Source organism: Rhinoraja longicauda, chromosome 1 (genome assembly GCF_053455715.1).
Source record: "Rhinoraja longicauda isolate Sanriku21f chromosome 1, sRhiLon1.1, whole genome shotgun sequence".
Lineage (NCBI taxonomy): Eukaryota > Metazoa > Chordata > Chondrichthyes > Rajiformes > Arhynchobatidae > Rhinoraja > Rhinoraja longicauda.
In genome coordinates, this window is record NC_135953.1 from 47,474,521 (window position 1) to 47,496,438 (window position 21,918).

At 40.3% G+C, this 21,918-nt stretch overlaps 1 protein-coding gene across 1 annotated transcript in view; it reads left to right on the forward strand.

The window, feature by feature from the left end:
* LOC144598275 (sodium channel protein type 4 subunit alpha-like) overlaps nt 1-17,761 on the forward strand; it is a 131,436-nt gene extending 113,675 nt beyond the window's left edge. The window contains exons 16-18 of the mRNA XM_078408636.1: nt 10,131-10,334; nt 12,493-12,763; nt 16,755-17,761. Of these exons, the coding sequence (XP_078264762.1) occupies nt 10,131-10,334; nt 12,493-12,763; nt 16,755-17,761 (1,482 nt within the window). The remainder of the gene's footprint in view (nt 1-10,130; nt 10,335-12,492; nt 12,764-16,754) is intronic.
* The last annotated feature ends 4,157 nt before the right edge of the window (nt 17,762-21,918 follow it).

A 21,918-nucleotide genomic window follows, 5' to 3' on the forward strand; every position in this document is an offset into this window, starting at 1 on the left:
ACCATCATCTGCCACTTGATCAACCATCTCATTTTCATTCCTATCAGCTTATCCAAACTCTATATTTTTGTATTGGTTCCTTGCTGTCCAATAAGGATGGCTTTCTTCAGCAAAATGGTATGTCACATTTGTATATTAAGCAGTAAGCTGGGCATGGTCTATCTCATGAAATTTCCCTAAATTTCCACAACTCGCAATCTGTTTGACCAGCTGCATTGGATTATTTCACTGTAGAAAGGAACATCAAGGTAAAGTATCCATTAGGAGGTAGTGACCATAATATGATGTTTTAATCTGCAATTTGAAAGGGAGAAGGTAAAATCAGACGTGTCAGTATTGCAGTTGAACAAAGGGGACTATAGAGGCATGAGGGAGGAGCTGACCAACGTTGACTGGAGAGGGACCCCAGCAGGGCAGATGCAGTATAATGTAAATAAATGTGAGGATATCCACTTTGGTGGTAAGAACAGGAAGGCAGATTATTATCTGAATGGTGTCAGGTTAGGAAAATGGGAAGTACAATGAGACCTGGGTGTCCTTGTACATCAGTCACTGAAAGTAAGCATGCAGGTACAGCAGGCAGTGAAGAAAGCTAATTGCATGCTGGCCTTCATAACGAGGGGAGTTGAACATAGGAGCAAATAAGTCCTTCTGCAGTTGTACAGGGCCCTGCTGAGACCACACCTGGAGTATTGTGTGCAGTTTTGGTCTCCTAATTCGAGGATGGACATTCTTGCTATTGAGGGAGTGCAACGTAGGTTCATGAGATTAATTCCTGGAATGCGGGACTGTCATATGATGAAAGAATGGAGTGACTGGGCTTGTATTCACTGGAATTTAGGATGAGAGGGGATCTTATAGAAACATATAAAATTATTAAGGGATTGGACATGCTAGATGCAGGGAACATATTCCCGATGTTGGGGAGCATCCAGAACCAGGGGCCATTGTTTAAGAAACATAGAAACATAGAAAATAGGTGCAGGAGTAGGCCATTCGGTCCTTCGAGCCTGCACCGCCATTCAATATGATCATGGCTGATCATCCAACTCAGTATCCCATACCTGCCTTCTCTCCATACCCCCTGATCCTTTTAGCCACAAGGGCCACATCTAACTCCCTCTTAAATATAGCCAATGAACTGACCTCAACTACCTTCTGTGGCAGAGAATTCCACAGATTCACCACTCTCTGTGTGAAAAAAAACTTTCTCATCTCGGTCCTAAAAGACTTCCCCCTTATCCTTAAACTGTGACCCCTTGTTCTGAAGAATAAGGGGTATGCTATTTAGAACTGAGATGAGGAAAAACTTTTTCACACAGAGTTGTGAAACAGTGGAATTCTTTGCCTCAGAAGGCAGTGGAGGCCGATTCACTGGATGCATTCAAAAGAGAGTTAGATAAAGCTCTTCGGGCTAGCGGAATCGAGGGATATGGGGAGAAGGCAGGAATGGGGTACTGATTGTGGATGATCAGCCATGATCACATTGAATGGCGGTGCTGGCTCGAAGGGCCGAATGGCCTCCTCCTGCACCTATTGTCTATGTATCTATGTATCACTGTTGTACTCATATATAATGATGCTAGTATTGCTCAAGTGCTCTTGCTGTCTTTTCCTGGCTTGTGCTTATCTACAAATATCATAATTTTGGATCCTGGAGATCTGAACTCTACTTTTCTTAATAATCTGGCTCGAAATTCATTAACTTCGCTCCCAATATCACTGTCTATCTAGGTTTGCTCTTAACATGATTTGGCATCAAATCTATTGTGTCTTAGTCAATGCTTTCTCTTTATGATTGAAACCAAATATTAAACTAATATTTTTCAAGCAAAGTATAAAATGTTTCTCAGATGTGCCCATTATTGCCTTCAGGTTCCAGATCTCCTGTTGTTCATTGTACAGAAATACAATATGCAGCTTCATTTCTTCCTCCTCAGATGACGTGCTTTATTTCGCATCCAAGATCTATAGTTTGGCGTAAACAAATCAATACACTTTTTTAAAATTACTCAAAGGCTGTAACACATACTTCAAAATCAAATTATCTTGCAGCTTTAAACATTCTAATTGCATCCTATTCCATCATTGTACTTTATTTACACAATGGCTGTCAGAAATTGCTTCATGTCTCCGTTTGCCCATACCCCCTTAACCCACCCTCAAAACATTTGTCATCTTCTCGAGCAGTTTTGTCGCAAATTTTCAAAGGGTTACTCTTGATTCCTGGCATACCTTTGGCAGAAAGTAGGCAAGATTGCTAGACAAGCAGCATAAATAGCTACAAACTCCTGTTCCTGTCATTTCTGCACCATCTCTAATAAAGCTACAATGGTAGATCATGAATGGTTGGGATCACTGAGACATGGCTACAAGAGGACCAGGGCTGGGAACTGAATATTCAGGGGTACACAACGTATAGAAAAGACAGACAGGTGGGCAGAGGGGGTGGGGTTGCTCTGATGGTAAGGAATGATATTCATTCCCTTGCAAGGGGTGACATAGAATCAGGAGATGTTGAATCAGTATGGATAGAAATGAGAAATTGTAAGGGTAAAAAGACCCTAATGGGAGTTATCTATAGGCCCCCAAACAGTAGCCTCGACATAGGGTGCAAGTTGAATCAGGAGATAAAATTGGCGTGTCAAAAATGTAATGCTACGGTGGTTATGGGAGATTTCAACATGCAGGTAGACTGGGAAAATCAGGTTGGAAATGGACCCCAGGAAAGAGAGTTTGTAGAGTGCCTTCGAGATGGATTCTTAGAACAGCTTGTACTGGAGCCTACCAGGGAGAAGGCAATTCTGGATTTAGTGTTGTGTAATGATCCTGATCTGATAAGGGGACTAGAGGTAAAAGAGCCATTAGGAGGCAGTGATCACAACATGATAAGTTTTACTCTGCAAATGGAAAGGCAGAAGGGAAAATCGGAAGTGTCGGTATTACAGTGTAGCAAAGGGGATTACAGAGGCATGAGGCAGGAGCTGGCCAAAATTGACTGGAAGGAGGCCCTAGCAGGGAAGACGGTAGAACAGCAATGGCAGGTATTCCTGGGAATAATGCAGAGGTTGCAGGATCAATTTATTCCAAAGAGGTGGAAAGATTCTAAGGGGAGTAAGAGACACCTGTGGCTGACAAGGGAAGTCAGGGACAGCATAAAAATTAAGGAGAGGAAGTATAACATAGCAAAGAAGAGTGGGAAGACAGAGGATTGGGACTCTTTTAAAGAGCAACAAAAGTTAACTAAAAAGGCAATATGGGGAGAAAAGTTGAGGTACGAGGGTAAACTAGCCAATAATATAAAGGAGGATAGCAAAAGTTTTTTTAGGTACGTGAAGAGGAAAAAAATAGTCAAGGCAAATGTGGGTCCCTTGAAGACAGAAGCAGGGGAATTTATTATGGGGAACAAAGAAATGGCAGACGAGTTAAACCGTTACTTTGGATCTGTCTTCACTGAGGAAGATACACACAATCTCCCAAATGTTCTAGGGGCCGGAGAACCTAGGGTGATGGAGGAACTGAAGGAAATCCACATTAGGCAGGAAATGGTTTTGGGTAGACTGATGGGACTGAAGGCTGATAAATCCCCAGGGCCTGATGGTCTGCATCCCAGAGTACTTAAGGAGGTGGCTCTAGAAATAGTGGAAGCATTGGAGATCATTTTTCAATGTTCTATAGATTCAGGATCAGTTCCTGTGGATTGGAGGATAGCAAATGTTATCCCACTTTTTAAGAAAGGAGGGAGAGAGAAAACGGGTAATTATAGACCAGTTAGTCTGACATCAGTGGTGGGGAAGATGCTGGAGTCAATTATAAAAGACGAAATTGCTGAGCATTTGGATAGCAGTAACGGGATCATTCCGAGTCAGCATGGATTTACGAAGGGGAAATCATGCTTGACAAATCTACTGGAATTTTTTGAGGATGTAACTAGGAAAATTGACAAGGGAGAGTCAGTGGATGTGGTGTACCTCGACTTTCAGAAAGCCTTCGACAAGGTCCCACATAGGAGATTAGTGGGCAAAATTAGGGCACATGGTATTGGGGGTAGGGTACTGACATGGATAGAAAATTGGTTGACAGACAGAAAGCAAAGAGTGGGGTTAAATGGGTCCCTTTCGGAATGGCAGGCAGTGACCAGTGGGGTACCGCAAGGTTCGGTGCTGGGACCCCAGCTATTTACGATATACATTAATGACTTAGACGAAGGGATTAAAAGTACCATTAGCAAATTTGCAGATGATACTAAGTTGGGGGGTAGTGTGAATTGTGAGGAAGATGCAATAAGGCTGCAGGGTGACTTGGACAGGTTGTGTGAGTGGGCGGATACATGGCAGATGCAGTTTAATGTAGATAAGTGTGAGGTTATTCACTTTGGAAGTAAGAATAGAAAGGCAGATTATTATCTGAATGGTGTCAAGTTAGGAGGAGGGGGAGTTCAACGAGATCTGGGTGTCCTAGTGCATCAGTCAATGAAAGGAAGCATGCAGGTACAGCAGGCAGTGAAGAAAGCCAATGGAATGTTGGCCTTCGTAACAAGAGGAGTTGAGTATAGGAGCAAAGAGGTCCTTCTACAGTTGTACCGGGCCCTGGTGAGACCGCACCTGGAGTACTGTGTGCAGTTTTGGTCTCCAAATTTGAGGAAGGATATTCTTGCTATGGAGGGCGTGCAGCGTAGGTTCACTAGGTTAATTCCCGGAATGGCGGGACTGTCGTATGTTGAAAGGCTGGAGCGATTGGGCTTGTATACACTGGAATTTAGAAGGATGAGGGGGGATCTTATTGAAACATATAAGATAATTAGGGGATTGGACACATTAGAGGCAGATAACATGTTCCCAATGTTGGGGGAGTCCAGAACAAGGGGCCACAGTTTAAGAATAAGGGGTAGGCCATTTAGAACGGAGATGAGGAAGAACTTTTTCAGTCAGAGGGTGGTGAAGGTGTGGAATTCTCTGCCTCAGAAGGCAGTGGAGGCCAGTTCGTTGGATGCTTTCAAGAGAGAGCTGGATAGAGCTCTTAAGGATAGCGGAGTGAGGGGGTATGGGGAGAAGGCAAGAACGGGGTACTGATTGAGAGTGATCAGCCATGATCGCATTGAATGGCAGTGCTGGCTCGAAGGGCTGAATGGCCTACTCCTGCACCTATTGTCTATTGTCTATTAGATTATTTCATTTAATTTCTATGCATTGGGATCATTTTAACCATTTCAGCTGACAGAAAATTGAGGCTGACATATAAAATAAATTCAAGTAGGGTGTAAAACAGCAACTTGATTCAATTAGTTTCTCAGGGAGTGATTTGGGTAAAAATAACCATTTTATTGTGCTTAAAAGTAAAAGGGTAAGAGGAGGCTTTAGGAAGTTGACAGCCTCTGTAAGGTTGTCTGTCTGGTCTGTAAGGGCAGTCTATCGCTGTACGGTCGAGGTCAGCTTTCAAAACAACAGCACTGTCATCCTTGTCAGCAGGTTCAAGGACAATTCAGGGATTATTCTTTTGTAGGCAGACTGCTTCCCCTTCAGATGAACATTAGTTAGAGCACGTAAGGGTTGTGGGAAAATGGATATGGTCAAACAATCTGCAATGTGAATGATCATCAGTCTGTAGCATTGACTCAGTTTAACTCTCTCCTCAGATTCTGCCTGAAGGTAAAACATAACAAATATTGCATGACCTGCTACGTATGTCAGACTTCCAGACACAACAATGCTCAAAATCTTCATCTCCATCTTTCTCCATCTCTTTCTCCATCTCCTCTCTCCTCATTCATCCCAAATAACCCATCCACAATTAACAGGCCTTCACCATCCTGTCTCAGCCAGTAGCACCAACATTTGCATTACTGTTTCTCTTGGCCCCCACTCCATCACAATATTATTTTTATGTTGGAAATATTCATTTTATATTCATAACTGTAAGCAGTTTGAACAATATTCATTTTATTTTCACTACCCCACCCATGTTTACAACTTGATTTTGTTTGATATCTAACATTTCCCAGTTCTGAAGAAAAGTCATCGCCCTGATATGTTAGTTCTGCTTCTAATGCTGCCTGACCTATGGAGTATTTCCAGCATTTTCTCCTTTTATTTTGGTTTTCAAGCATCTGCAGTTTTAGCTTTTTGACCTTTTTTACATCAATAGAATTGGGACACGCTGCTGATTGAAGGGAGTACAATGTGCTGTGCTTATCATCTGGAAATAATCAACTGATGGATTCTTCCAGCATATATCAGCAGTGCAAAGTCCCTCAAATTGAATTTGAAGGATTTGAAACCGCATGTAGTAATCAAACTAAACCAAGAGAAATTAACTTTAAAATGTCCATCATCGTAGACTACACACAGCCCACTTTGCTCTCAATTTGAACAACTTCCAAGCCAATAAATTAAATTTAGTATGACTTTTTCAAACTGCTTACATTTTTATCATTAACAGTCTTAACCATTATATCAACTGTGCTTCTCAGTTTAACCTCTGTTCAATCATCCACAAAATGTATATTTGCCACTGAAATTAGCAGTTCTGCTTTTGCAATCTTTAGAGTTGACTCTTCCAAAACTGACCTGATTGGATTCCCACTTTCCAATGTCAATTAATGTCAGTTCGACTGGACCTGTTTATTCCACATCCTTTCATCCACCCTGCTTACTTCTCTGATAGACCTATCCTTGCTGATTTTTATTGGCTTCAAATGTCTCATCAGATTCAAATTTAAAATATTTTTTAAAATAAGTCAAGGATCCAGTTGCCCCTCAAGTTTCTATAAAATATTTCTCCTCTCACCTTACCCTTCTCACCTTAACCATTCTTTCGGGAAGTTCAAAAAGGAGAATGTCAGATAAAACGACCAGGAGCATGGGTTAGGGTAAGAGAGAGGGGTCAATTCCAACCACTATCGAGTCAATGGACATGAAGACATTTCTTAAAACATTTCTTTACAATGGGGTACATTAGGCTGTGTGCTTGCACTTACTCAATATCCAATAAACTATAGCAAGTGAGGCCAATTGTAAAGAGAATCCTTATCATAGTGTAATGACTATTGGAATATTTGTGTGCCATAACATGAGCCACTTCATCTTTTGGAGATGAAGTGATTAAAATCTGCCAGGGTAAGATTTATTTCATACAAGGTTAACATATTATTTTGTTGAGAATAACTGAAAGAGTTCAGCATTAGAAATCCATCATCAACTGTGCATTCTTGTGACAAATGAGAACAATAATGGCATTTAGCAGTAACTACTTTTCTATTTAATCATTCTTGATCATGAATGTTTGCTTTCTGAGGTTTAACTCCCCAATAGAGTCTGTGAACACTCAGCTAATTGGAATCTTGCTGTGGACTGGCCCATGTACTAAGAGCATAACAACCAATATAATCTATTTAAAGCATGTTACCTGGGGAATTGCTCCTTACTGGTACAGGCACACAGCCTCCACCTTAAATCTCATGGCCAATTTGGTCAAGAATCATTAGCCTGGACAAAAGCTGCATCTGGCTGTGCAGATATAGCATGCGAAATGATGGAGACATAGAAACATAGAAAATAGGTGCAGGAGTAGGCAATTCGGCACCTCAAGCCAGCACCACCATTCAATGTGATCATGGCTTATCATCCAACATCAGTACCCCATTCCTGTGTTCTCCCCCATATTCCTTGATTCCGCTAGCCCTAAGAGCTATATCTAACTAAAATGTTGTTCATGAACTTACATCCTTGTCGTGGCTGTAATCTAGCCAAGTGCAATGTTTGTTTTTAGAATTTAAGGAGTTAACAAGCTATTTTAAAAATGAAAAAAAAACAAGTTCTCCATTATTCAATCTCCAAGATTGTTTAGATACTGATATTTTAGAGGTAAAGATAATGATAAAAATAGTTCAGAGGTTCAAATAATGGCCAGAATCCCGGTTTCCCATCTGAAAGACAGCAAGCCCGACCATCCCCTCAGAGCAGCAGCAGCACATCAGTTGAGAGCATTTGCTCAAGTCCTTGATTGGAGATTGAAACAATGGCACTCATCCCCAGAGCCAAGTTGTGACATATTGCCAAACACTTAAATGTGGACAAGTACACAATCTATCATAAATAGAAATGTTCAAATGCACGTTTCATGAGGGCTAAATTTAATCGTGTTAGAAAAAGTCTCCAGAGCTTGCAACCTACATGTGACTAGAACCTCATTGAGCCAATGAAGGTCAAACAAAAGGCTCCTCCTGCATGCTTTGCATGCTTGGAGGTGCAGTAGCACAAATGTTAAGTTGATGGACTGATACTGGAGACCCGGGCTATTCATCTAAAGACTCAACAGCCAAAAAAAAAATTTAATTCAAGTAATTAAATAAATTTTCAATTCCAGTAATAGCCACCATAAAGCTCACAGTTTGTCACTAACCTCTGAGTTCATAAATCTCCTCAGGAAAGAAAATATGTTAATCTGTATGTGATTCCACAACCACCACTGTGTTTGAATCCTAATTGCCTTCGACAATGGACTGGCAAACCAGTCAGGGTTACGCAAAAATAGTTAATATTGCCAGTAATTTCTAAAAACGTCAAAAAAAATGAGCTCGGGATACTTTTACAATTGCCGGTCCTAGAACTGACATGCATCCCTTAGTTCTGGGTTATCAGCAAAATCTCAAAATTCACTTTGGAGGAAAAAAAAGTCGTTGTGGCTGTAAATGGTGCTGAAAATTACTCAACAGATGGCAATTCTTTCAAAATGATGACTGTCAACAGGAGAGAATGAATGTCCCATATCTGAGCTGCCACTCCAGATTAGCTAGTGGTTGAGAAAAACGACCACCTACCCTCCCAAAGCACGAAGCTCTCTGGGCACATGTTATGTGTATATGTTAAGGCTGCAGAGACTAATCACCAGAGGTCATTCAATTTTGAAAGGTACAGCACAGGAACAGGCCCTTTGGCCCACAATGTCTATGCCAAACATGATAGCAAGGTAAACTGATCTCACCTGCCTGCACATGAACCACATCCCTCCATTCCCTACATATATATACGCCTATCTAAAAAGGTCTTAAATGTCACTATCACTTCACACCCATACCTGGCAGCATAATCAAGGAACCCACCACACTCTGTGTAAAAACTTGCCCCACACATCTCCTTTAAACTTTGCCCCTTTCTCCTTAAACATATGTCCTCTGGACTTTGACATTTCTAACCTGGGGAAATTGGTTCTGGCTGTCTAAGCTATCTAGGCCTCACGTAATTTTATATATTTCTATCAGGTCTCTCCTCAACCTCTGGTGGCCCTGAGAAAACTAATCAAGTTTCTTCAATATCTCCCTACAGATAATACCCTCTAATCCAGGCAGCATTCTTGGAAACCTTTTCTGCATCCTCTCCAAAACCTCCACATCCTTCCTGTAATGGGGCAACCAGAGCTGCATGCAACTGCAGTCAAATACAAAGAGCTTGGATTCAGTGCAGGAAGAAGTTAAGTGACCTCATAGTCAGTGAGGACACAATCAAATCCCTGCCCCCAAAAGCATCATGAGCTACACACATCCTGAAGCCCATTTATATGAAACAGAACTCAGAAGTGGCATCCATACATACTATTACAGGGTCCCATTCCATATCCAACAGTATCCACAAGCTGCTAAGTATTCACCTGAAGAATGCACACCAGAAAGATCACACGGACTAATTCACAATCACATTTACTTTAGACTTCAGACCTCCCTTATAAGGAAAGATGGCCCATGATTGCAGGCAATAAAGCCAGGCTAGTAATGGCAAGGGCGCTGTTGGAGCTGCAGGGAAGGAGAAGACATTCAGTCGACACAGTGGCGCAGGGGTAGAGTTGCTGCCTTCAAGCGCAAGAGACCCGGGTTGGGTCCAGATCACGGGTGCTGTCTGTACAGAGTTTCACGTTCTCCCTGCGACCGCATGGGTTTTCTCTGGGTGCTCTGGTTTCCTCCCACATTCCAAAGACATACAGGTTTGAAGGTTAATTGACTTCTTTAAAAATGTAAATTGTCCCTCTGTATAGGATAGTGCTGGTGTACAGGGTGATTGCTGGTCGCCATGGATTAACTAGGCTGAAGGGCCGGTTTCCGCGCTGAATAAAATCTGAAGTTCTGTTATCCTGAGAAGGGCCAGGAGCTCCATGATTCCCATTCACCTGATATTGATTTTGGTAATCTGTCAGAGGGCTTTGAAGCCCAGTCCGCTCCTGTTGCCCAGGTCCATGATGGCAGTGGCCTAAGCCTCTACGGTAGCATCCAGTCTTTGAATGATTATACTGTCATGCAAGGAAAGGCATTAGCAATTGGATCTTCAGGATCATTGGTTCCACTGGTAATTACATGGATATGGCCAGAATTTCCATGCTGGAAAGGATGGCTTCTGACTCTCGGCAAACCCTATGTGGGATAGAGTCTGAAGAAGGGTCTCGACCCAAAACTTCACCTATTCCTTTACTCGAGAGATGTGCTGAGCATTTTGTGTCCATCTTCAGTGTAAACCAACATCTGCAATTCCTTCATACACAATATGTGAGGTTGGACATCCCCATATTCCTTAACATTGTACTCAAGCATTGCAATGGGTGAGCCAGTGCACCAAACATTTAAACATGCATACACAACAGCTTCCCCCTGCAGATACCTCTGGCATACCCCTCATCAGAGGATTTTGCACGTCGAGCTCATGCAAGCTGGCCCCTCTGGAGAGATAATATTCAGCCTAGGATTTCTCCTGGCCTTCCTGCAGCCCACTTATGCCTGGTGATTCAGCACCTTCAAACTCCCGTTAAGCTGGCATCAAATGCACAACTTCTTGGTATCTGGTTTAGCATCTGCAAACGTGAGACATGTGGAGGAATGTCTCCTTCATTCTCACTCAACGCTTGAACAAAATATATTTCATCATAATCTGAAATGATAAAAAGCACAATCACTTACCCTAAATCTGAAGAGACTGTAGAGTAAAAAGAGGAGTGAAATGCGTGAGGAATGATTAGTCCTAAACATGTTCAATAGTCTGTGTATCTCCAGTGGTTTCAACTTCTGTTACCATGATTATGAGGCCTCTTTCATCCAGGGTAGTAAGTTGATGTAAGCATGTAGGCACAAGGAAGAGCCTGAGGAAAGGTTCCCAACCCAAAACATTACTTATCCATGTGCTATAGAGATACTGTGTGACCCATTGAGTTACTCCACCACTTTTGTGTTGTACTCTGATGTAAGCATGTCTGACCCCACCAGTCTGCTACTGTTGCTGCCCTGCATTTGTGCAAAACAATGGTTTGCCTGATGCACCTGCTCTGGTGAATAGCTGTCAGTATATATAATCTGTGAGCTGTAAACATTGAAGTAGTGGTATGTATGGGGATGAGGTAGGATAAATTAAAGTTGTTCCAACTCCTGCTCCAGAGAGATTGTGACACAAACTGTTGGAGCAACTCAGCAGGTCAAGCAGCATCTCTGGAGAACAGAGAAAGGATCGCAACTCAAAACGTCATCTACCCCCTGCTCTCCAGAGATACTGCCTGATCCGCTCAGTTACGCCAGCACTTCTGTGTCTTTCTTTTGTGAACCACATCTGCAGATCCCCCCCCCATCCAAAGAGATTGCGGTTCAGAAATATATGAGATTTTACTGCATTGAAATCGTATAATGCGATTTGATATGAGATATGAGGTATGAGATATAAGGTATAATGCGATTTAATATGAGATATGTGGTTTTACTGCATTGAAATCGTATAATGCATCTACCATTCCCTGCCACTGTGTTCCCTCATCTGAGGAATGATTTACAGAACATTGACAATCATAAAATATTTCCCATTTAAACACATGGTTTGATTATTGCTGATGAGCACTTCAGATGACAAGAAGGTCAGCACGGTGGCGCAGTGGCAGAGTTGCTGCTTTACAGCATTGGGTTCAATCCTGACTACAAGTGCTGTCTGTACAGAGTTTGTACGTTCACTCTGTGACTGTGTGGCTTTTCTCCAGGTGCTCTGTTTTCCTTCCATACCCCAAAAGCCGTGCAGGTAATTGGCTTCTGTAAATTTACCCTAGTGCATGGGATAGAAGAAGTGTACAGGTGATCGTTGGTCGGCACAGACTCGGTAGGCCGAAGGGCCAGTTTCTATGCTGTATCTCTAAACTCAGCTAAACATGTATCAGGATCGTGGCCAACAATATTGTAATCAATAATGATCGGTCCTCAAAATGATATAATTAGATCTGAACATGAACCTTCCATGCAATACCACTAGTTTATATTGGCCCATGAATATTGAAAGTGCTGTACTGATTTTCCCTTCCATGACATCTTTATTATAATTTACCAAGGACTTCATTCTGTTCCTGGGTTCTTCGATGCACCATTTTTTATGTTAGAGGAATCTGAATCAGTATCCAATTGTTACAGAAACAGCATGTTTTAAGTTTATAACAGTGATTGATGCAATACTTTGTTACTAATTATTCATTTCTTTTCCCTAGAATAAGCTACTTTACCAGTTCTACAAGTTAGTGAGCAATAAATGGTTTGAACCGTTCACCATTGCTTTGATAACATTGAACGTTCTGGTGATGGCATGTGATCATTATGGGCAATCAAAAATGTTCGCCCTGGTTTTAAATCGGTTCAACGCATTATTTGCAGCTCTATTTACTGTTGAAGCAATTTTAAAACTTTTGGGTCAGCGACAATACTATTTCACTCAGGCATGGAATATCTTTGATTTTCTAGTCGTCGTTCTTTCCCTTGTAGGTAAGTCACACTTACTGACCATTTTCTTTTGTAATAAACAAAACTATTTTTAGGCAAAGTTGTGTAAAAGACCCCGAGATAAAAACAATGCTGAAATATTCAACAGATTAGACTGCACCTACGAGATGAGAAACAGCGCTAACATCAGTCTGAAGAAGGGTCTCAACCTGAAATCTCACCGATTCCTTCTCTCCAGAGATGCTGCCTGTCCCATTGAGTTACTCCAGCATTTTGTGTCTACAATTGGTTTAAACCAGCATCTTAACACATTCCTTAACATTTCTGGTCGGAATTGACAAAGGGTCTTCAAACTGAAGCATAAAGTTTTGTTTTTCTTCCCACCGATACAGTCTGAGGTGTTGAGGATTTGCAGCATTTCTGTTTTTATTTTAAATTTCAGCATCTGTTTCTTTTGTTTGGATTCTCATTTACGTGTGTGTGTATGTGAAGAAAACCCCATTTAGTGAGGACTCTTTCCTGCAATAGCGATAAACTGTCAGCTGTGTACAAAGCCATTCTGACAATCCCTAATTAACCCATTCTCTTCCAAATGAGAATAAATCCTATCCCGAAGAATTCTCTTCAACAGCTTCCCTGTTGTGAGACTGACGTGAGACTCGCAGGTCTATAATTTTCTGGATTCTCTCTACTTCCCTTACGCTACACTCCAGTATTCCGGGACCTCACCTGCGGCTAGAGAAGACAACATTTTCATCAAGGCCCCTGCAATCTCATCTCATGATTCTCTCAATAACCTGGGTTAGATCTCATCAGGACCTGGGGATTTATCTACCTTAATGCTCTTCAAGACCCCCAATACCTCCTCCTTCCTAATCTCAAACTGCCCCCGCACATTAGTATTCTCCACATTGATCTCACTGTCCTCCATATCCTTCCCCTTGGTGAAAACAGATGCAAAGTACTCTTTTAATACCCTCAGCTAAATCCCAAGACACCAATCACAAATGTCTTCCTTTATCTTTGAGTAATGTTACCTTCTCCCTGGTTACACACTTGTTTTTAAGTAAGGTATAAAAAGCTTTGGGATTTTCTTTAAATCAACTCACAAATGCCATTTTGCATCCCTTTCAGCTCTTCTGATCAATTATTTCCTCCTTTCTTTATGTTCCTCAAAAGCCCTGTTTGATTCCATCCTCTCAAAATTTGCATGTGCTTCCTTTTTCTTTTTGACCAAATTTATCCAAAATCCTTTACTTTGCCATTGTATCCCTACACCTTACAGGAACATGCCAGTTCTGAACATCGATCAACTAGCCTGTAAATTACTCCCACATGTCAGATGTGGACTAAACCATGAACAACTACTCCCAGTGTACTCTCCCAAGGTCCTGCCTGTTAAAGTAGTTTGCCTTTGTCCTTCGCACAAGGTCCAGCCATCTCCCTATTTAAGATAATCCAAAAACCTATGGAGTTGTGTTCACTATCAGGCAACTGAATCATCCCACCACAACCAGAGAGCAGTGCTGAACTATGGTTTATTTCTTTGATGACCCTTGGACTCTCCTAGATCGGACTTTGCTGGCTTTACCTTGCACCAAACATTATTCCCTTATCATGTATCTATGCACTGTAAACGGAACGATTGTAATCTTGTATTGCCTTTCTGCTGACTAGTTAGCACACAACAAAACCTTTTCACTGTACCTCAGTACACTTGACAATAAACTAAACTGAACACTAGCCCCAAAATGTTTGTCCACTGTACAACCAGTCACTTGGTCAGGCTCATTTCCCAACATAAGTCCAATATGTTTCCTTCTCAGGTTGGACTATCCACACACTATTTCAAAATACTCTCTTTGATATACCTCACAGATTGTGCCCCATCTGAGCCTTTGGCACTGAGCAAGTCCCAGTCAACATTGGTGAAGTTAAAGTCACCCACTAAGGCAACCCTGTTGCTTTGGCATCTTTTGATAATCTGTCTATGTACCTGTTTCTCTCTATCTCACTAGTTACTGTGGGGGGGGGGCTACATTATAATCCCATTAAAGTGTTTACACCTTTCTTATTTCCATTCATTTTACCTCAGTGAATGAACCCTCCAGCATGTCCTCTCTGAGTGCCATGTGACCAACTCCCTGATAATTAGCATAATTCCTCCATTTCTTTTGCCTCCCTTTTGATCATGTCGGAAACATTGAATCCCAAGAACATTGAGCTGTCAGCCACACCCCTCTTGCTACTATTTTCTGTAATGACCACATTGTCATAATACTAAGCACCAATCCAGACTCATCTGCCTCCACAATACTCTTTGCATTAAAAATAACATACTTCAGCACATCAATTTCACCATATTTCTTCACATCTGTCCTTCCATCCTTGGCTGATCATCAAAATTCACTACCATGTTCCAGCTTTCTCCCCAGATTCTTTGACCCCCTCCAGCCCTGAGAAAAATATATAACTCCTTCTTGAATATGTTTAACGATTTGGTTTCAAACACTTCCTGTGATACAGAATTCTCCAGGTTCCCCACTCTCTGGGAGGGAGATTTTTTCTTGTCTCCCCTTTTATATCTCTCCTTTTATCCCTTTGATGGTCCTGGACTTCCTGATCATCAGAAATATTCTTCTTGTATCTAATCTGACCTGTCCTGTTGGAAGTTTCTATGAGATTCTAGCTCAATCTTCAGCAAATATAAGCTCAATTTATTTAATTTATTTTCATATGCATGTCCTGCCATCCCAGTGATCATGCTGACAAACATAACGGACATTGATAATTTCCCAAGAGTAGATCCCATCTTAACTGGTCTGTCAATCTTTGGCTTCCCTCTCAGATTTTTCTAATGTAATAATGCAACATTATTTTAGTTTTTGTTTTTGATCCAGAGAAATAGATCTGGAATCAAGAGAAACTTGGAAGAATATAAGTATGGCATTTGATATGCTTCCACCTACTTTTGTTAAAATCCTGCAAAGTAAATTCTCTAGTTCTGTGAAATGTTCACAAATGCCACAATTTTCTTCCTGACTGTTAGTTCGCTTCTGTTAAGTTTGGTGAAGTAGCATTCCTGATTTAATATTAATTTCCTTAGATGACAGTATGCTATCCACATCTTCTGCTTTATATGCTGGTACAAAGTAAACCTACTTTTTTTTAATGTTCATTGCTTGGATCAAATGCCTACTTCTAACTGTCAATGATAAGGCAGTATTGATCTCCTATTTTGTACTGTTGTCTTGCCAAGTAGAGCATTACAAAGTTTGTTCCATCAGTAATGAAGAATCAGCAATATGTTTCATAATCATAAAACATAGTACAGTACAGCCCGGAAACAAGCCCTTCAGCCCACAATGTACATGCTGAACATGATGCATAGTTAAACTAATCTTCTCTGCCTGAACATGATCGATACCCCTTCATCCCTGCATATTCATGTCCCTATCTAAAAGCCTTTTAAATCCACCATCGTGTCTGCCTCCACCACCATCCCCGCATCACTTGGACATTGTTTCCTAGCTGGTGCAACTCCCAATTGCCTAATACTCTTGACCCTCCAATTATCATTTTTTATCACACTGCTATCATTGATAATTATATCTACAAATTTAATCCAATTTAAAAATGCAACGCTGGACTCCAATTGCGTAATTATTGTTGAACATATTCCGCATTAAGCAAAATCTATGTATTGATATCTTCCTCCCATCCTCAAGATTTAAAAAAAAATCCCTAACTCTTCTTTGAGGTACCAATTTGATAGCAAATTGAATTTGAAGCGCAAAGACCAACAAAAAAATAATACTACAATTTGGACAGTGAAGCTTGTTATTTATCTTTTAAGTTTAAGTATAATTCTGATTAATATATCCATGAATAATTTGTAGAAATTATTTTGGTTACCCTATCAAAAGTCATTTCATTCACTGTATGCCCTTCCCAAACAGGAAATCAGAAATATTAACCTATCTGGTAGCAACTATATAGTTTATTTTAATTTTATTTTTTATTTTCCCTTCAGGAATCCTGCTGGATTCATCTGCATCCAAAAAACAAGGTGTTTCTCCAACTATTTTACGAGTGTTCAGAATTGTAAGACTTGCACGATTGTTGAGGCTGGTGCGGTCATTAAAAGGAATTCGAAAGCTGCTCTTTACTCTGGTAATATCCATCCCAGCTCTTTTTAACATCGGACTGCTGCTGGGTCTCGTAATGTTTATTTATTCAATATTGGGAATGAGTTTGTTTCGCGATCTACCCAGAGAATCACCAATAAATGACATGGTAAATTTTGAAACGTTTGGAAACAGTATGATGCTTCTGTTTAGACTGACAACTGCTGCCGCGTGGAATGAGATCCTTCACGTGATGATTAATTCTCATGTACAACGTCAGTTTGTATCGATCACCTTCATGACATCCTACATTGTTGTCGCGAATATCGTGATAATCAACATGTACGTAGCTGTTATATTGGAAAACTTTCACGAAGCCCAAGAGCAAGAACTTGCTGGAGTTACTGATGAAGACGTTGACATGTTTTATGAGATCTGGAGTAATTATGATGTGAAGGCTACGCAATTCATCACCTACGACCAGTTATCCGATTTCCTCAATGAGCTGAAGTCTCCTTTACGAATACCAAAACCCAACGCGGTGAAACTTGCAGCGCTCAATCTACCACTGACCGACGGCAATAGGTTACATTGCTTGGACGTCCTCGAAGCCCTCAGTGCTGTAATCGTTGGAAGGGTAACTCAGTCGGAGCCCTTGAAAAAGCTGAGCAGCGATATATTTAAAATGTCAACGAAAATATTCCCCATTCGTAACACCATGGAAACAATCACAACCACGCTGATGATACGAAAAGAGTTCAAGGCCGCCTTGACGATACAAAAAGCATTTCGGAAGTGGCAGCGGCGTCAATACCATAGACCAGCCAAAATAAAACGTGATAGATCTCACAGCTCTTTAAGAAGATCAGTACAGAGTCGACAATCCAGCAGACCGAACTCACCTTTAACATGATCTTCTAATGATGCAGTAGAAACATTGACAGTTTTAAACTGAAATCATTTATTTTATATGGGTGCCTTTGGTGAATAAGGCAAAACCTTTGAAAGGGTTATATGTATTGCCGCTACCCTTGTTAATCCAACGTGCTTTCATTCCATTTATGGAATTATTTTGCATTAATTTGGCTTCATACCCCATACATTGCATTTACTTGGGGAAGGTCGCCTCTGACAACTGAACTCGATAATCAAATGATGTTCAAGAAGGTGTAATATCAAGAAAATTAATCATCACTCATGAACTGTCATGTGCTGAATAAGTTGCATCAAGGAGATATTAACAGACTGTGATTATTAAATATGTTTAGCCTCAATGAATGCTAACACCATCACTAAAATGTATGAAACGGATATAATACCACAATATGCCTGGTATTCAAGTGTGCTGGTAGTTTAGGAATGTCATTTATCCATCTGCATGTCAATGTAATTTAATTTGGTGAATGATCATGAGACTGATTATGTAATCCAAAATATTCTTTGCATTACACGATTCCTCCAACTTTGTCAATGGTGATGTAGTTCTATTGACATATACAGTATCTCCTGTTTAGTTTTCCCACAATCCGATGTTATTTGATAATTCATAGATGAAATTAACTTTAAGTCCCAAGTTTATCTTTTTGTGATCTTTTTTTAAATGTTACATCAGATTTGTGTAACAATAAATGTTTTAGAGATGTTCAATTAATTTTACAAAGCTGAGAGGTTTTTAAATAGATTATTTTATTCAGTAAGAAAGAATTCTAGGGTGAGTACCTGAGACAGTTAACAAAAAAATTCATGATTGAATCTATAGGTACAATTTTATATATATATATGGCATTATACATATATATATATAATGCCATTTTGCTTACTTCTATTGCTTCATTGCTTCTTCAACTTCCATGAAAGAATATTTGATTAATAAAGAAAATATTGGCGATGATAATTGCATACTGGATCATTGGTTGAACTGAGCTTATCCTTTTATGTTAGAATCCTGATAATTTATGTGTTTTGAGGGTTTAATTCCACGATTCCACTCACTTTTCTATTAAAAAAAAGAATCAGTGACTTTGCCTAGATTACATCAATGGTTTGCTACTGTATCATCAGGATTGTGAATGCACGTTGACTGAAAGTCGAATTTTGTTCTCAATACATTGGATTCATTGATTTTTCCAGGTACTACACTTCATGAATCGTGCGACTGATGTAAACCGTGCCCTGCGGCCTCGGTTGTACCTGACTGCGCCGAGATCTATCGTCGAATGTATCCAGGCGCTCATTTATGTTGAATAAAGCTATCTTATTAATGTTAATATGCTTGCACTGGGTTGCTTTTTCTCAATCTGATTCCCCTACTAGGTGGACGCAAAGTGCTGGATTAACTCAGCGGGTCAAGCAGATCTCTGGAGAAAAAGGATGGATGACGTTTCGGGTTGGGACCCTTCTTCAGAGTACTAATAAACAATCGGTTTGCCGTTGTCCACCATCTTATTCGACCATGAATGGAAGCCAATAATGAACCACTGATTCCAGTTCGCTGACCGAACCAGATGTCTATTAGACGCAGTCCAAGTCATAGAGTGATACAGCATGGAAACAGGCACCTCTGCCCAACTTGCCCACACCGACCAACAAGTCCCATCTACACTAGTCCCACCTGGCTACGTTTGGCCCATCTCCCTCCAAACCGGTCCGATCCAAATTTTCCTAAACGTCGCAATAGTTCCTGCCTCATCTGCCTCCTCTGACAGCTTGTTCCATACACCCTCCACCCTTTGTGTGACAAAATTGCCCCCTCTGATTCCTATCAAATCTTTCCCCTTTCAACTTAAACCTATGTCATCTGGTTCTCGACCCCCCCCCCCCCCCCCCCCCCCCCACCCACTCTGGGCAATAGGGGAATGATCTATTGATCATGAACTCTGATGAATAGATGAATCGATCTATTCATCTCATGATTCTGTACACCTCTGTAAGATCACCATCTTCGGGATTAATAAGAAAACATCTTTATCTGATAATGCGGTAGTTAAACGCCAAAGGCTTTTGTACTTGGCATTGTCAAGCAAACTTGATATCACTAGTTTTTTTGAGTTGTGTTTACTAATGTGGAGTCGGTACAAATAAAATTAGACCAAATATAATTTATACACTGCTCAAGAACAATATCCAGGATCCTTTTTGTCCAGAGGTGTTGTCCCGCCCACTGAGTTATTCCAGAACTTTGGTTTTCCCCCTTTTTGTCATCATCTGTTTAGAAATTATATCCCCAATGATGTTACTATTGTATTGCAATGGTCGGATTTTAAAACTAATTGAAATTCACTACGATTTTCCGTATCGTGATCGTATCCTTTTTAGACTATTTAGGAAGTTGACCAACGCTGGACAAATTTAACCTATTAATTTATAGTTCATAAATATTTCATAAGTGGCGGAAATTCATTTTTGTTGAGCTATCGGTTCCTTTATACCTGATTTGTTGCCAGTAGAGATGTTAAATTACCCGGGAAAAGCCTTTAACCTTACTTTCTTTTTGCTGTATTGTCCATGCTGCATTAATGAAATTAATGTAATAAAGTTCAACCCAAACTCAATGCGTGTTTCAAAAATATTCACTGAACTTAATGTACCAGTGGTGCATCAGTTAATAGTTAGATATTTAAACGGCCGAATTTGTTTCAAATAAAAATTATGCTGCGGGAAGAGTAAAATGGTCCTCTCGACGATAAATAGTAGGATTATTAAATATTAATTTTAAAGAAATGAATATATCCAAACTTATTGTTTCCTGTGGGATGCTTCTTGATCTCAAAAACAATTTTTTTTTAAATAAAAGTGATAATAGAGGGGAATAAAGTCTGGTGTGCCGAATCAGTTCTGACATTGGATGTAAGTGCGTGACCAAGACGGATTTGTTTAACTGGTAAAAATCAATCAGAACAAATGCACTCTCCAAAGATAGACACAAAATGCTGGAGTAACTCAGCGGGACAGGCAGCGTCTCTGGAGAGAAGGAATGGGAGACGTTTCGGGTGGAGACCCTTCTTCGAACCCGAAACGTCGCCCATTCCTTCTATCAGAGATGCTACGTGTCCGGCTGTTACTCTAGTATTTTATGTTTACCATCGGTGTAAACCAGCATCTGCAGTTCCTATCTACACAAATCCACTCTCCAGTCTGCTTTGAAGTGTCATTAGTTAATCGGTGATAATCTATTCCTTATTAGACGTGCGATGCCTTGCGTTTGTTCTCATTTCTCCTCACGCTGTTGACTGGCATTCAATCACTCGAGCATTTGAGTTATTTGAATTGTTTGTAATTAAATGCTATCAAATGAACAAATATTTCATCCCGATATCACTCGATACCCTGTTTTACTTGATGACGTGCTCACTTGAAACACTGTTTTTTTTTGTCACAGTACATTACAATAAGAATTATTTCATGTGTGTCTGTATCTGTGAACATATCGTGCCCACTAAAAATATGATCATTTTAATGATCATTTTCACGTGCACTTTTTTTTTCTTTATTAGATGATTTCAAAGTTCATGTCATTGGAGCAGAATTGGCCCCGTCGTCCCATCAAATCTACTACGCCATTCTATTATGTCCGATCTATCTTTCCCTCTCAACCCAATTCTCCTGCCTTTTCCCCATAACCCCTGACGCTTTTACAAGAAATATACTTTGCAAGAAAAATACTTTGCAATAAATATTTCCGTGTGAATATAACTAAGCAGGTGGATGAGATTGGTTTAACCTGGCATCGTTGTTTGGTACATGTGGCCGAAGGGCGTGCTCCTGTGCTTGTACTTTTCTATGTAATATCGAGAAACTGCAGATGTTGGTTTATACCAAAGAAAAACTCGAGCATTTTGTGTGTTTCTGTACTTTTCTATGTTCTATTTTCTATTTAGTGCCAGCGTTGAGCTCGCTGAGTCGCAAAATTAATACATTTTCATAGCATTAGTTAACATTATTTTATGAATTACATTTTCTCTGATGCTTATTTTGTATTTACATACAGTAAACAGAAAAGCTTAATCCTTGACTTTAAGGTCACATCATTTTAAATAATACTCAGGATAAAAGAAAGGTTTCGACCCAAAA